At 44.3% G+C, this 16,390-nt stretch overlaps 1 protein-coding gene across 1 annotated transcript in view; it reads right to left on the bottom strand.

Moving 5' to 3' along the window:
• Window positions 1–13,818, bottom strand: part of RORA (RAR related orphan receptor A) — a 753,017-nt gene extending 739,199 nt beyond the window's left edge. Inside the window, exon 1 of the mRNA XM_033189890.1 lies at window positions 13,273–13,818. Within this exon, the coding sequence (XP_033045781.1) occupies window positions 13,273–13,438 (166 nt within the window). The 5' untranslated portion in view covers window positions 13,439–13,818. The remainder of the gene's footprint in view (window positions 1–13,272) is intronic.
• Window positions 13,819–16,390: the final 2,572 nt, after the last annotated feature.

Below are 16,390 nucleotides of genomic sequence, written 5' to 3'. Positions count from 1 at the left end.
ACTTTACAATGGCACGATTATTACAGCATTACTCTATTCTCATTACTACCGCCTATTAGAATCGGCTTCCAACATGTTTGAGTGAAGAAATAAAACAACCTAATCACAGTGCCAGTTAATTCTGTAAAAGTCATGCAGTATATCAAAACTAAAACATTTCACAGCATCTCAGAAAGACAGGATTCCATACTTGCTTCATTCTTTTTAGCCAGCTATGCCTCTACTCCTTGAATACTTTGACCTATCCTAGTCCAGTTATAAGCCAAAATCGATAAAAGACCCTTAGCAAGTTTAATTGATTCTCTAAGAAAGGATATTATAATCCATCAGCAGCACACCCTCACCTTGTGCTGGCATTATTTTCCTGGGTTTACCCAATACCATTGTAGTACCAAAAACTACTCTTTCTCACGCTGTTCTCTCATCAGCTCAAATACTGTAACAGCAGAGCAATTTCAAACAGGTTGTGAGTCTCTAAGAGTATTGCTTGCAGAGTGCATGTAAATTATTAGATTACATTACAAGTGAAAGACTCAGCAGTGGGTCACCATAGTGGAGCCTTAATGTAGAGCAAGTTGAACGGAACCCTTGCAGACAAGCTTCTCCAATGTGATTTTTTTTGGCAGAAAGGAGAAATTGAGTAAAGGGAAGGGAGGGCAAGGGATGACGGGCTGCTGAAAAGTGAAGTCTCTGAGAGCACCAGGGCAAGGTGGGAATAAGGCAGCAACCCCAGCCTCAATGCCTGGAGGGGGCAGCCAGAGGGCACTACAAGAATAGGGGGAGCATAACGTGCAGGTTTGTTACATATGTATACTTGTGCCATGTTGGTGTGCTGCACCCATCAACTCGTCAGCACCCATCAACTCGTCATTTACATCAGGTATAACTCCCAGTGCCATCTCTCCCCCCTCGCCCCTCCCCGTGATAGGCCCCGGTGTGTGATGTTCCCCTTCCCGAGTCCAAGTGATCTCATTGTTCAGTTCCCACCTATGAGTGAGAACATGCGGTGTTTGGTTTTCTGTTCTTGTGATAGTTTGCTGAGAATGATGGTTTACAGCTGCATCCATGTCCCTACAAAGGACACAAACTCATCCTTTTTTATGGCTGCACAGAACTTAAAGTATAATTTAAAAAAAAGAAAAAGAAAAAGAAAATTCACTCTCTGATCTTTTTCAATAGAAAAAAAAAAAAGAATAGTGGGAGCAGGGAGACAGCGGGGAGGGAAGGAAGAAGCCAGACACAGGTATGGGAGGTAACGTCAGGAAAGCTCAACAAGTGGCTGATGGGGCTGAATTTCAGTGATTTGTCCTCTTTTGATTGGATCCAGCCCATGGTAGCTGAGTTGAGGGATTAATGAACTTAACCTAAGGTCACACGACTAGCACAGAGCACACCTGGGTCTTGGCCCAGGTCTGTCTCACTCCTCCCAGCAGGCTTGTAAAACCCACATACACATATTGTCTCCCAACACGTACAGCTTTGGAGTGAGTTGCTCAAGACTGGAGTAGGCCTGAGCGTGCAACTGAGGAGATTCGTGGATTCAAGAGAGGCAGAAGTCAGACAAACAAGGGCAGCTGAGTCCAAACCGAAGGCCCCAATGGAAATATAAGCCAGCAGGAGATGTGCCTGCAGAGTTGGGAAGTGCTGAAGTGGCGTATTGAGAAGGCAGACACCTCTGCAGCGCAATGTGGAAGAGAATATCTGCATAGTTAATTGGCACCTATTTTATGCAAGGTACCGTGCAGAGAGCATAAACATAAACTGTGGTCTTGATCTCCTCAAGAAGACTAGGCTCATACCCATAAAATAACTATCAGACAGCTTACAAGAGGCCTGGCACAGGGAGAAGTTACATGTTCACTAAATGAGCAAGGCCCATACGACTGACTGCTGTAACAAACAGGAGTCTGGGAGCTTCAAGAGGGAGAGGTGGATCTTATCTGGAGTGAAAATGATGGTAGGATTTCAAAGAGCAAAGAGAGACATGGGGACTAGGTGAGGCAGAGGAGAAGGGGAAAGGTAGAGAGATGAAAAGGCCAAGTTCAAAACACATTTAGAAGAGAATCACCGTAAATGCCTGGTCCAAGGTGACCCAGGTATTTCAGTGAGCTTCTTAGAGAAATGCTACCACTTAAATATAAGATCCAGAAAGGAAGGGAGCTCACCTTTCTTGTTTGCTGCTTTATCCCCGGGCCCTAGCACATAGAAAGTACTCAGTAAATATATGTTGAATGAAAGAATGCCACCCTTGGACTCTTACACAGTGATGTCAGCTCCAAGCAAAAGAGGGATCCCAGAATTTATATTCTAAGCCAGTCTAGGCAGATGTGCCTCTAGATGTACTAGCATATTAATGAGCATGTGCTAAAAGTGGCATAAAGATACTGTATCATTATAAATAATAAGTATTTACATTATTTTCCCTCCCCCACCTCCTCCCTGAAGTCATAATGAGTAACACCTGGAGCTTAACATCAATTACTGTGGAAACACTTCCTTCCTCCCCCACTGCCCAGCCATGGTCCCCAGAAAGGCTGCTTCTACTTCATGCCCAGGACAAGGTTTTCAAATAGTTAGGAGCGGCTCATAAACAGATCATGGAACCAATGTGGTGGCTCATAACCTGTATTTTAAATAATAAAGCAAACATAATCATGCATCACAAGTGAAGGACAATATTTTACATGAAAAATTTATGTGTGTGCGTGTGTGTGTGTACTAGTTCACAATGTAATATGTTTTTCTCATTGTGGATCACAGTATAAATGTCTCAAAGATATCGCCCTGAGAGGCGAGCAGTTCCAGTGTTAGGATCTCTAATATTCAAGCTGAATGACCCCTGTTTTACCGGCTAAATGTGACTGTCAAATGGCATTTCTCTTTGGACCGGTAAACTTGGCCTATCCTGAAACACTGAGATGTTCTGTGTAACATACTAAGTTCAGAATTAGTTCCTACAAAGGATCCCCAGTTGCACAACACACAGTCTTTTGTGGTAGAAAAAATGATTTATTTTTTCTAATTACAAAAGTAACACATACATAATGCAAGAACTTCAAAAAATACAGAAAAGCACAAAGAAAAAGAAATTCACAGATAATCCCAGCATCTACAGATGACCACTTTATCATTTCATCATTTTGTTATTCGGGGGTCCAAGTTAATTTACTAATATAACTCATACACACACATGCACACACAAACACACACACACACACTGTAATTTCCTTTTACAAAAAAGATGGCATTCCCTGCACACTGCTATGAAAGCTGTTACTTTTCACTTAGCAATGGCTGATAAACATTTTTTCTTGATAAGAAATACTTTTCTAGTGCGACGTGATTTTCAATGGCTACATAGTACCCCATTCACAGATTTGATCCTGAGCTTCTCTGGACAAGGCACAGCCTTAAATCCTCCGCTTTGAGAAAATAAGCTTGCTGCGGAGACACACATCTTTGCCGTGGGCCCCCTAGCTGCGTCCAGCTCTAAGTATGAGATGCTCAACTCCACACCTAAAAATAGTTTTACTTTCTATTAAATCAGAGCATGAGATTGGAGGACACTATTTTCACTATGTTTTAGAATGGCTTTACTGACATAGCCACAAGCTCACTGGTGGATTTTTAATTAATAATAAAAATGCTCAGTGGGGTTAAAAAAATAACAATTACTGACAATGTTCCACTAATAATGCACTAATAATGCATAGCTAAAATAACCCATGCTTACTTTTGTACATACCTACTGCCTAATGCTAGATCAACTTGCACACATCTTAATATCCTCATTACTGGAACTTTGGAGGATCCTGGCACAGCACACAAGTGACAGGAACATGAGGTAAGAAAGTACAAGACTTGGGTTGTAGTCACAGTCTTGCTGCTTACTAGGAATGTGATCTCGAACACATTACCTTTGTCAGCATCAGTGAGTTAGTTAAAGCCCTTTCTGGCTTTAACACACTTTAGTCTAATAAAATATGACCAAGTGGGAGCATCATGAGTGAGTGTCACATATTTAACATACAACCCCAAGCTCAAGACTAAAAAATCAGCTTTAGAGGGTTCAAGAGCCCTTTCAGTGTAGCTTCAGTTCTCCTTCTGATTCCCAGTGAGCCCTCAAGAATGCTAGGGAACCTCACCAATCCTTGACTGTCATCCTTCACACTGTGAAATTTTACAGCTTCCAGGTTAACGGCCTGGTCTATAGAAATTGCCCGGGTTCCCACTTTCTGCACACATGTGCTCATCCAAAGCGCGTGATGAGTGCCAGAAAGGGTAAAATACAACTCTGGCAATTTCACACTTGTCATCATCAGTCAACTAATAAGAGCACTAAAAGAGGAATCATTTTTTGATGATCAGGTTATTTCATTTGCCTTTGCTTTCCCAATGCTTCATTACCTGGACAATTGAGAGTTACGGGCAGTTCACCCTCCCAGTTGCCCTGTCCTTTCAGATACAATATCCCTGTCACACAAACGTTCCTGGGAGTACATGCTGTATTGTCACATGGCCTTTTTCATCATCCACTGGTTTTATAACTGGAAAGTGAAAATGAAAAGCAATGCAGTTTATTTAAGAGGTTTTAGACTTGCTAAATATACATGTGTGTCCTCTGTGATTGGATGTTGAAAATCCATTAGTTTCCACATAGCCACTCCTCCCCATGACTGGCATCAATCATATGGGATGAGATAAGCCTCTCTGCTTCTAGAAGGGCGGAATCACATCTGGTTGCCTTTTCTCTGTCTTTGTCCATTTCTTCAGGTTTCTTTAAAACTAATTGGAAGAGTCAATAAACACACCTGCCAATTCCCCTTACACCCTAGGAAAGCAGCTCACCGTGCCCTTCAGACCTATTCTTGCTGTTTCTCCAAGTATTCCCTTACCTGCCTTTGTCAAATGGCATTCTCGACAAGTTCGTCATAACTTCTCAAAGTGTCAACTTTTTCTCTTTTCATTGCCCTTGTTACAGATAATTTAAAATTAGAAAGTCATATTCCCAGCCGTTTCAGAGTCAATGCTAATGTCATTTTCCTTTGCACAGAAGTCTCTTTTTCCTCTTGAGGCTCCCTACCTTCATCCACAGCCCCTACTCCCCAGCCCCAAACAGGCATTGTTAATCTCTGCAGGCACTAGGCCATTCCCCTATTTCATCCTTCTTATCTTTCCCCCAAAAGACTTCACTCAGTGAAAGACACTTTAGCTTGTGGTTCTCCTTCCTTCACTCCACTTCGGAGAGAAATGTCTGGGTCTAGAGATTGTAAAGCCACCTTCAGGAAAGAAGCATACTGTTGGCTGTCAATTAATCAGGATAAGACAGAAAAAATTACATCATGTGCGGCTCGGCCTCTCAGTACATGCATTGACGTTTCAGAGATCAAGAGGATTTCTTCCGTACAAGCTAAAATTCATATTTATGGCTTTTGTTTGGCTATAACTAATTCCCTACCTAACTGCACAGTAGTTAATAGTCTGGAATTCTTAAAACAGTGATTACCATACTTCATAGTAGATTCAAACGTGGGTCCCTCATTTCCCCCTCATTCTGTTTCACCTCTATTCTTGCCTGTTTATCCTTGGTAGCATTCTTTGCTTATAAAAAAAAAGTCAGATGATTTTATATTCTATAATTTTTATTCTTATGGCTAGTGTGGCATCGATTTTAAGCCCATTTATTTTCCCCCATTAAGCACAGACCCAAACATCACCATTCTTATCACGTGTACAATCCCATCAAGTTTCAGAGTGTCATTTATACACAATTTTATTTCTTCTTACTTCTTTCACACACGCCTACCACTTACGTACAGCAACTTCACTACATTCATATTTCATAAACTTCATCAGTATTCAGCCAAACCCTCCCCCGAAGTCAGCTAGGTATTTTTAACACTGCACTGCCTCTTTCAGTGGTTTGAGGATCCTATACTAAGTGGCACCCTTCCTTCTATCCCAGAAGAATTTATCTATTATGGTCTGTGCATGGACGTAGAAACTTCCTAATTGTTTCAGGAAACTTTAAGATGTTCATAATCAAGCCAGGTGCAGTAGTACATGCCTGTAGTCTCAGCTACCAAGAAGCCTGAGGCAGGAGGATCCCTTGAGCCCATCTCTTTAAGAAAAAACAAAACCAAAAATCCTTAAAAAAAAAAGTTCACAATCAAAATTAAAACACCCAATAACACTGTTAAAATGATTCTAGGCTAGGAGATTATAAATCCTCCATACCATATTTCCTACTCATTTCCATCCTCTGACACAGAGTTTCAGAGAAAACATCTGTAGTATAGAAGCTCTACCTGGGACAGCCTGGAGTCCTCCACCACCTACAACGGTGTGTGAAACCTGTACTCTCAGCTGTCAGTGGGTGCTGCATAGGGCTCCCGAGCTGACCACCAAGGCCCCAGTTCTGTGGACAAAACTATCACCAGGAAACCACAGCACCATGCCATTGTTAATGTGCCATACTGTGTAATGTGATAAGATAGTCTGTAATAATGGCATGTCAGTTAAAGCCATAAAAATATGTTACGAAAAAAAAATTGTTCTTGCACCAACACAAGGGAATTGTTACCTATATCCTTTTAGCGTGAGCATGTAACAGCTGGAGCAAAAAGCCGACTTGACTAAATTGTGAGCTATGGTACATTTATTCCTCATCATGCCCCATTCCTCTCTTCTAAGGATTTCTTTAGACAATCTCCTTGACGTCTTTGCTCCAAAAGCAAAAGAGAAATAATAATAATTGGGCTGTCACGAAAGAACACCAAGACTCCAAAGCCAAATTTCCAACACTACAATGTCAAAGATAATCACAAAACAACTGCAGACTATATCATTAAGTCACGTGGGACATCCCTGAGAAAGTCAGCTTCTGATGGTGTGGTTCCAGGGATGCTTTCCATATTCATCCAGTGAAAACAGCCTGTGCTTGGAAAGAGGGTTTCCTTTGGGGCAATCGAAATGTTCTTTATTGATATTCTTGAAATTATTCCTTCTAACCGTAGAGCTTCCTAACTTTCAGGATTTAAGAGCCTCATGCCAAAGATATCCCTTCAATATATCTATGCAAGAGTTAGGACTACCTAGAGTTTCTGTCTACCATTAGATGGGGGAAAACTTACATTATGTTATCATAATACAGTAAATAACTTATTTGAAAATATAATATCCTTCCTGAATATTCAAGAATGACTTTACTGCCAGGCATGGTGGTTCACACCTGTAATCCCAGCACTTTGGGAGGCTGAGGCGGGTAGATTGCCTAAGCTCAGAAGTTTGAAACCAGCCTGGGCAACATGGTGAAATCCCGTCTCTACTAAAACACAAAATATTAGCAGGGCATGGTGGTGCGCACCTGTAGTCCCAGGTACCTGGGAGGCTGAGGCACAAGAATTGCTTGAACCCAGGAAGCAGAGGTTGCAGTAAGCTGAGATCGTGCCACTGCACTCCAGCCTGGGAGACACAGCATGACTCCGTCTCAAAAAGAAAAAAAAAGAATGACTTTACATCCTCTTTAACTCCAGAGAAAGAATTAAGAAGAGCCTAAGCTCTGGAAGAAATTTTCCTGTGAAATAAAAATCTCAATTAACTAAATCAACTAACTGAATTTCTATTTTGCTACTTTGCAACTTAGAAAACAAGGGAAGCAAATAACAAAATATACTGATATTGAGGATTTAACCAAAAACGAAAGAAAGAAAACAATTTCCAAGTGGGGATCAAGGTAGATTTCATCCAGTCTCTGACACTGTGTCCATTTACAGTTCTATAATGTACAACTGGAATTCATACTCAGAACAGTGACCTTGTGGCACCGTAAGATTCTCAAACCTCAAAGAAAGATTCAATTACATTCTAAATGTTCTTTCTACAGTAGGAAAGGGGACTAGGACATTTAGAAAACTTACTCAACAAGGAAAGGATAAAAAATATTTTGGGTTAATCTACTGTTAGTCAGAAAAACCAATTCATCAGTAAGGTCCTGGCACTCTCAGAGAAAAATCATGGTTTACTGTGCCTTAATCAACACTTGAACACTGATTATCAGTTTTTTTAAAAAGCATTAATTTAAAAATGATACAATTTTATTTTAACATACAGCCTAAAAAGATGGGTAAAAAATTTAACAGCTCATTTCTAAACCAACACTTCCTACGTGAATTAGATATATATATAAACAAAAAAAAAAAACCTAAAAAATGATAGAAGAGAAAATGAGAGACAGAGAGTATTATTCCTACATTTTGAGCAAGGAAGACAATCTTCATATTCAGAAAAGTATTCCAAATTCTAGATGAATATTCACTCCAACACCTGAAGGCCTTTCAAAACTACTCTCCTTGTTCCTGCACAATTTATCACCAATTCGGGAGGAATGGGACAGAAATCTGTGAGGGAGTAGATGAGGTCTACCTCAAAGTCCCTGTATGTTGGCTCATGGGGACAATGAATGTGAACAGATACGTCATAATAGGAGAAGTGCGTTTCCCACAAATTTTTTTTATTTTTTATTTGTTTTTGCACACATGGCAATCACATTACAGCTCTTTCCCCAGACACCTGGGAAATGTAGTTACGTATTTGGCTTCCACAGAAGTATAGGCTAACAAGCTCAATTCATCAAGTAGCCTGGGAAGATGAAGGGGGAAAGGAAGAGTAAACTCAGAACACGTGGCATATGCTTAAGATACTATACCACATGAACCTCTAATAACTTCCAACTCCATCTGTCCTTTCAACGTCGGACAAGCTCCTAAACAACGTCGCCGCAAGCTCCTAAACGCAAAAATGGGAGAAGCTGGATCTTAATTCAGAAGGGACACGTCCAAGGAAAAGAACCCATGGGCTTGTCTTACTCGAATTCCAAAGGTTAGCTCTGGATAGAGGGTAGTTCGCTTCCAAAAGAGATTCAGCTGTCACTAAAAATCGTCAGAACATTTTTATCCGGAGGCACAACGATTACAAGGAACATTCTCACACCTCCCTGTGTCCCACTTTAGAAGTCTAGTGTGGAACCAGGAGTGTGTGCTACAGCCCCCACCTCTGCTACCTTGAAAACAAGCTGAAGGGTCTCATCGTTAGAGGCTTCAATGCAGGCTCCATACTTCGGTTTCAGAAGTAGAGGCATTTTCTAAAGCCAGGGGTTCCTCGCAATGCCAGCAGGTACTGGAAAATTCCACCAGGTGACTAACATCAAAAGAGTCTCCTATAGATGTTTTGAGCCACTCAGGACTTGAATTCTAGATTAATAATTCAATTCTTTTTTAAGAAATAAGGGGGAAGCAACAGAAAAGGTTATCATAACTATCATCAAATGCCTTTTCTAAAATTATTATATTACATTTTTAAAGGGTATTATTATAAATGTTTTTATGAGCAATTTACCGGAAAATTAAAGTCCTTTAGTTTAAAAAATAATTATTTTATCCCTCTGGCAAAGGATTTTCTCCCAGCCTGTAACTCTTTCAAACTATGGGGCATCATTTGTTCATTGTGGCGAGCCGAGTCCATGCGAGGAAAGCTGATCTGAGAATCAATCTCTAGAAAGGGCGCTAAATTGCTAGGTAAGAGCACCTACTAGAAAGTGAATCAGCCAAAACTGAAGGGGGCAAGAGAGGCCACGCACTTTCAAAGTCAAAGACTTATGTGGTTCTAGAAGTCCTCAGGGCTACACATAAACTACAGGCTCTGTTAACTGATTTTAAGTCAATCTAAGCTGAGCTTCCAGGAGGTTCGATCTCAACCCAACTGAGCTTTTCACTGTTAATCCCATCTTTTGGTTTCGATTTTCCCCTTAGGTCTGCCGGCCCTAAAAGCCTTCAACCTTCAGCACTGGTGTTCCAAACCAACTGCGTGGTACACAGCCCTGTGCAGATAACTTTACTGAAGTAAAATATGTAAGCTTCCAGCATGCACATATAATAACGAGATTCTGAAAAAGGGTTTTTAACAACAGTTATGTCATGAGGCTCATGGCTCCCTGAAGTCCCTGAAAGCCTTGTTAAATTAAAGATTCGCTGCGGTTTTTTTCCGCTTCATTCCTACTTCCCATGTTGCTTCCTGCCTTTCTTTTTTCTCTTTCATTGTGTTGTAAAGATGGAACTGAATGACACCAGCCATCATTACTACCACCTAGAAAATGGAAGAGTTTCATTAAAACTGCTGACATTCCCAGCAGTTTTATGGACAGGGGAAGGTCGTCTTTCAGATTATAAAGTCACACATCTGATTTTGTAAGCTCAGGCAATAAAGGTACACACTGCATTCACACTTGGGTTCCCAAGAGGGAGAAATTCAACAGTAGCCTCAAGTCTACCTAGATAATGTCTCATGAGGTCACTGCAATGTCATGAGAATCCAGACCACAATTTCTGTGAACTTCAAACACCGACCGGCTAGAAGCTAAACCTGCTACCCTTTGGAAAGTATCTCCCAAATCAGAAAGCTTCCCATTTCACCCAATGCCAAGAACTCCACTCAACCCTCCTGGAGGTTGAAAATGCTAATTATAAGGTGACGATGTTTGCTTTTCCCTTCTAGTTGTGTGCCTTTATGTTTTAAGTATTTAAAAGGCGTAATCACCAAGTGTGTAGGTTAATTTCTTTCCGATATTGTAATTTATGCAACATTAATACTGGATGCCAGCTCCAATTTTCTTACTGCTTACACTCTGGGAGCCGACTTGCATATTCTGCCAACTCCATTACATCATCTGAAAACCCAAACATTTCCCATTTTCAAATCACTCTCAACTACCAGGCATACTTACACATTCTCTCTTTTTCTCCCTAGCTCACACACACAAAGATTGGTACCCCTGAGGAGCAGATGCTACATCTGAGGTTAAAGTCTGCAAATGCACATAATTTCTGGAAGCTATTACTACTGCTGTGTTAGCTAAAGGATGCCTCCATCTCTGACCTTCCTTTTTCCATTCAGACTGTTATATAACCTAGTGCCTGCGTGCAGGATGTGAGTTGAGTGTTTGGGCCTTACCACCCCCCTCCCATTAAATCTTCTAGGAGGGATACACAGAGGCTGGTTCAAAGAATGAGTTGGGGTGGGCGCACAGAGTAGGGAGAAGGGGATATGAGTCAGCAGGTCAGCTGTGCAAGATGCATCCCACTCCTACTATGCCCCTCTCCCCTTTTTGCTGAGCCTAAGGGGGCTGGTGGCACTGAATGCCCCAGCGTTACATAATTTGCAAGAACAGCAAGTTACGGATTTGCTAGTCGGTTCTGCAGCCTGCCACCCTGATCGCTTGCAAGAACACCTTCTGGCAAGAATGACACCTGAAGATGTTAATAACACACGGTGTCGGGGGTGGGGGGGGGGGGTCAAGAAGGAGAAGGGTGGCAGCACAAACCAAAAATTAGTGTAGCTTCCTAAATACTATGTCCCCCCCAATTCCAAAAAAAAAAAAAAAAGCTCCAGAAACACATGAAGGGGATTTTCTCCAGTGTTTCTGATTAACCCTGTTACATAACCCGCTCGCATTCCAAATCCACCGTCTCAGGGTCTAAATATACTCTTTGCAGCCAAAAGCTCCCCGCACACAAACTCACCGAGCCAGCGGCAGGTCCGGGCCCCCAGCCCTCATCCCCTTCCCTTTTGTCCCAGCCCTCGCTGCCCCCCTCCCGCTGAAACCGCGGTTCGGCGCGGTCACTCTTTGGAAATCGCCTTTAATTAAATGTTTTTCGCGTGTGTCATCCTGATGGCTTTTACTGTACTCGAATTCCGTGAATGGGAAAGCGCCTGGACAGGGGGTGTGGCTAAGGTGGGGGTTGGGGGGGATACTGTAAAACAGCCAGCACATGATCAGCCATATTCCTACCTCCAGCTATAACATCGAGAGGAAGGGAGCAGTTCCTGAGGCCCCCATTCGCCTCTACCCAGCCCTCCCCAACCGCCGCCAGAAGCCGAGTGGAAGAGGAGGGGGCGCGCTGGGCCGGTGCCCAAGCCGGGGCTGGAGAAATCCTCTCCGTCTCCAGCTCCGGGCGGCTCGCGCGAGCCCGCTTCCTCCGGAGTGACAGGCGTGATTTATACATTATTTACAACAGTAATTAAAGCTGTAGCTTCCTCCTGTTCTTTGCAAACTCCAGGCGCATTCAAATAAATAATCCCCCACTCCCAAGAAAAATCCACATCAGGTTCCAATACCTTTAAAAAGAGTGAGCGTTCCTCAACAGCTTACTTTAGGAAACGAGGGAGCAACTGAGTGCTCCCTATCCCCCCCACCACACGCAAACACAGACCAAACACCAAAATGAAGAGTAAAAATCGCCAGGGGAGGAGAAAACATCGCTTGCACTATCCAACCAGCATGCAACTTGCACTGACCATCCCCAGGTTCCTGCAGAAAAACGCTTGGAACCTCCGAGAGGGAAGGATTCCCAGAGCAGAAATAAGTTTGGGTGCTTGCTTGCTTTTGTAGACGCTCCCTCCGAATGCGCGTGGAGCGCCCCACAGGACCGCCGCCCTCTGCGCGTTGGCGCGCACACGCCCCCCGCCAGCTTGGGCGCCGGGCTCCGAACCCCCCGCCTGCAAACTTGCGCATCTCCCCTCGCCGCGCCCGCCAGACAACTTGGCGAACAGCTCGCTCGCCCGCACCCCGCTTCCTTCGGCCCTTCCTTCAAATCCCAAACGCACCGCCGTGCTCCAGAGAAGGTGTCCACGTCGCCCCCAGACCCCGGAGCGCCCCCTCTCCACCCCCGGGGCTGCCCAGGTCGCTCACTCCTCCCGCCCCCCGCCTAGATCTGAGAGGGACCGAAAACACACCCCCGACTCAGCCGGGGCCGAAACTGTCAAGAGCAGAAAAGGTAAAGCGGAAGGAGGGTGGCCATAAACAGATTTTTTTGCCCCTTCTTAAAAGGACACTGCCGCTTTAAAAGTTTCTTTCACGGGCCCCCACTCCCCGCATCTCCGTATTTTGGGGGAGCGTATTTAATTAAGGCAACGCAGCTTTCCTCCTGTGTTGGCAGAAAAATCAAAGCCGGGGGGGGGTGAGCCCACCGGCTGTCAACCTTCCCGCCGCCTCCCCCGCCCCCCTCTGCTCCCGCAAGGCGAGAACGGGCTGCAAAAGTTTGCAACATTTCTGGGGGGCGGAGGGGGGAGGGGAGGGGGGTCCTCCGGGCTCGGGGCGCCACCGCAGGCTCGCGCGCGGCAGCCGGACCCCGCGCCCCGGGCGCCCGCTCCCGGCCGCCCCCCGCTCAGCGCCCGGGCTCCCGCCGCCCCCTCCCCAGCCCCTCTCCAGCCTCCTACCTCTGCTGGTGCTGGAATAGCTCTGTCTGCGCACCGGGGCAGGCGGCTCGCTCTTGCGGGCGGATTCCTGGTTCAGCGGGGTCTCCCTGGAGCCCGCGGCCGCGTCCGCGCCGCTGCTGCCTGGCTCGCTGGCGGCGGGGTCGGGGGCTGCCGGAGCTGACTCCATGTTTTTTCCCAATGTAGAGATCGCTGGAGATGGCGAGCTCCGAGACTCCCTCTATCTTCTGTTTTCAGAGCAACTCTATGGTACCAAAAAAAAAAAAAAAAAAAAAAAAAAAAAGGAGAAGGCGACCGGCGAGAGCAGGAGGGAGAGAGCAGGCGGCGGCGGGCGGGCGAGCGAGAGCGCGAGGGAGCGCGCGGAGTGTCTGGGTGGACGTGTGTGTGCGCCCGAGAGGGGACAAGAGGCGGGTCTGGCCACAGGCAGCGCTAGCGAGAGCTTCTCCAGCCGGCCCCCACACCCACATTCCCCACCCTCCAGACCCCAGACCGAGAGCCACAGACTGGCTGCCAATTTTGGGAGGTGGGGAAAAGAGGGGAGGAAGAGAGCAGAGCCTCCCGCGCCCCAATCCTCCCCTCTCCCCAGCCCGTGGACAGAAATTAAAATCGGTGAGATGATTCCTTGCCTACTTCTGAGACTCTCTCGGGAACAGAACTCGTCCCCATCCGCTGCCAGCCTGGGAAGAGACAAATCCGATTGTCCACGTGGGAAATCGCAGGTAGCCCCCTGCCAGCCCTGCCCAGGGCTGAGGAGAAACTAAAAAGGAATTAGAATGGGGCTGACATCCCAAGGAAGGCGGAGGATGGGAGGACGTGGCACTTTTTACTTTGGGATGGGACGGCCAGTGGGTTTCCAATCTTGGTTAGAGACATCTGTGTCTAAAACAGATTTTGTGAGTCTAGAAGCGCCATGGACAGTCAGTTTCTGGCATGGTTGAAAGAGGTCGCTTTCAGCTCCTTTGCTGTTTGTCAGCGAAGGATCCAGAAACCATTTGGCAGGGCATTTTCTACTGAAGAAAACTTTGGCCTGTTTGGTCGATGACTGTCTAAGCTGGATGAAACATGCCACGCTGCATCTAGCTCAAGCATGGCTGCTAATTGTCAATTCCCATTGGTACTTTTGCTATTAAATGTACAGTCTCATCCATAAAAGGTAGATATACTGGAGAGGCATTACTAATGCCCCGATAACATTCAGATAATTAACAACTCCTAAAATAATTCACATGATTGTGGGCATCATTCTACACCCTCCTCCCACTGAAATACACTCATCCCCTCCTAAAACTCCAGGAAAGCCGAGAATTGCATCGTTGTTACCCTGACCCCAAACTCCAAGATGAAGGAACAATAAATTGAAAGAATGGAAAATATTCCAATGGTAGTAGCCTGATTTCTCTGCCTTCATACTCAATCTACCACTTTCTTTTGCCTGCGAAGACACTGGAAATATGCCCCACCTTCCTTTCAAAAGGATCCAAAATTTTGACAGTAAATAATATTATTATAGGCCAGAAGGTGGCATAAATATGTGTGTTTAAGAGCGTGGGGTAGGGGGAAGGAATTGGGGGACATTTTTCTTTTGTTAACTTCCTGGTTTGGAACAATGCTTTAAAAAAATAATAAGTGGGGGACACCCAGTTCGTTAATCCTTAAGGGGCACCTCCATATGCCAAATTTCACACACAGTTTGTGTTACTGTTACTGAACTTGATCTTATTTCAAATACACAATGCCCTTTGCCATGGTCTGTGTATTAATCAGCAAAACCTGTGGTCCACTCTTCGGGGTGGTGTAAATGAGATGTGAACAGTCCTGATACCTTAATCCTGTCTCTGCAAGGATCCCTGGTTTTAGCCTGTCTGTTGGCGCCTACAAACAATGCACAATTGTTTCCTCCATCCCAAATCAGATGTGTGGGTTTCCCCATACGTCAAAGCACGGATTTCCAGCGCAGCTTTCACACCATTTACCATTGGTTAGCCTGTTAGTAATGTTCTTGATGCAACTGACCTAGCGTGTTACGCTTGACTTTTCTAAGGAAACGAATATATCAAAGTGTACAGTTTAAGAAACAACTTCCTTTGGGACAGTGAGCATCTCAGAATACATCGGCTGCCTCATGTTTATTTTAGAATACTTTAAAAAATATTCATCACATTAAATTTCACCAATAATTCTATTTGGGATGCAAGTGACTTAAAAAGTATCCCTGGTTTCCTTTTAGGTACCAGTAGCAACTTGTTAACATTTTTGATGAAGTCTGTTCCCCTTGGACCTTTAATGAGTTTCTTACTGTTCTCCTTTAACTAAGGTGATATTTAGTCACCCTGAAAAGACCATCTAGAAAATGGTCGTAATGACCTAATCAATTAAAATAGACTCTATATTCCCTTCAGACAAAAGATCCCAGCTCCAAAAAGCCATTTTTCCTAACTCTCTAAGACAATTACTGCTTCTGCAATTTAAAACAATTGGGAACTCAAGTGCTTTCCCCAAGGGAAAAAATAAAAGTGAGTTAGATACATTCCTTGACTGTCAATCACTGTGACTAAAGTGTAAATTACCTGGATTGGGGAAGCATTTGAAACCTGAAAAGCACAGTGATTAGGTTTATATTTCTTTCCTTCCCTCATGCTCCCTTCCGGATTACTAATTAAGGCTTTCCAATTTTCCAAATATTTGGAGAGATGGGAGCCTTCCTTAGACTCTGCTCATTGACAAAGGGCAGCAGTGTTTGCTTAAAAATGGTTATGTTACTTTGCACCTCTGAGTTCTCTGAAAATGGCTTAGAAAAGCTATGCTTATGGAAGAAATCAGCCTAAATTCAGTTTTTTTGTAACTCCTCTTTGCAACACCATGGGGATCCCTGTACCTCCTTGCCAATCCCAGGCTCTTCTCCCGATAGTAACATTACTCTAAGGTAATTACTAGGAACCTCAAAGTTAACTTTGACTCCTCTCTTTTGCACCTGCCCCTAGCTTTCCATGTCCTAATATGCTTGCCAAGTGCTATAAATTCTACCTACATGACATATGCCCCTCCTTTCTGCAGCCATCCATGCAGTTCCAGACATTATTGCTCACCTAAACCATCTCAGTAACCTCTTAAATAACTGGCC

This window comes from Trachypithecus francoisi, unplaced genomic scaffold, assembly GCF_009764315.1.
Source record: "Trachypithecus francoisi isolate TF-2019V2 unplaced genomic scaffold, Tfra_2.0 Lachesis_group3, whole genome shotgun sequence".
Taxonomy (NCBI): domain Eukaryota; kingdom Metazoa; phylum Chordata; class Mammalia; order Primates; family Cercopithecidae; genus Trachypithecus; species Trachypithecus francoisi.
This window is presented reverse-complemented; position numbering and strand designations above follow the sequence as displayed.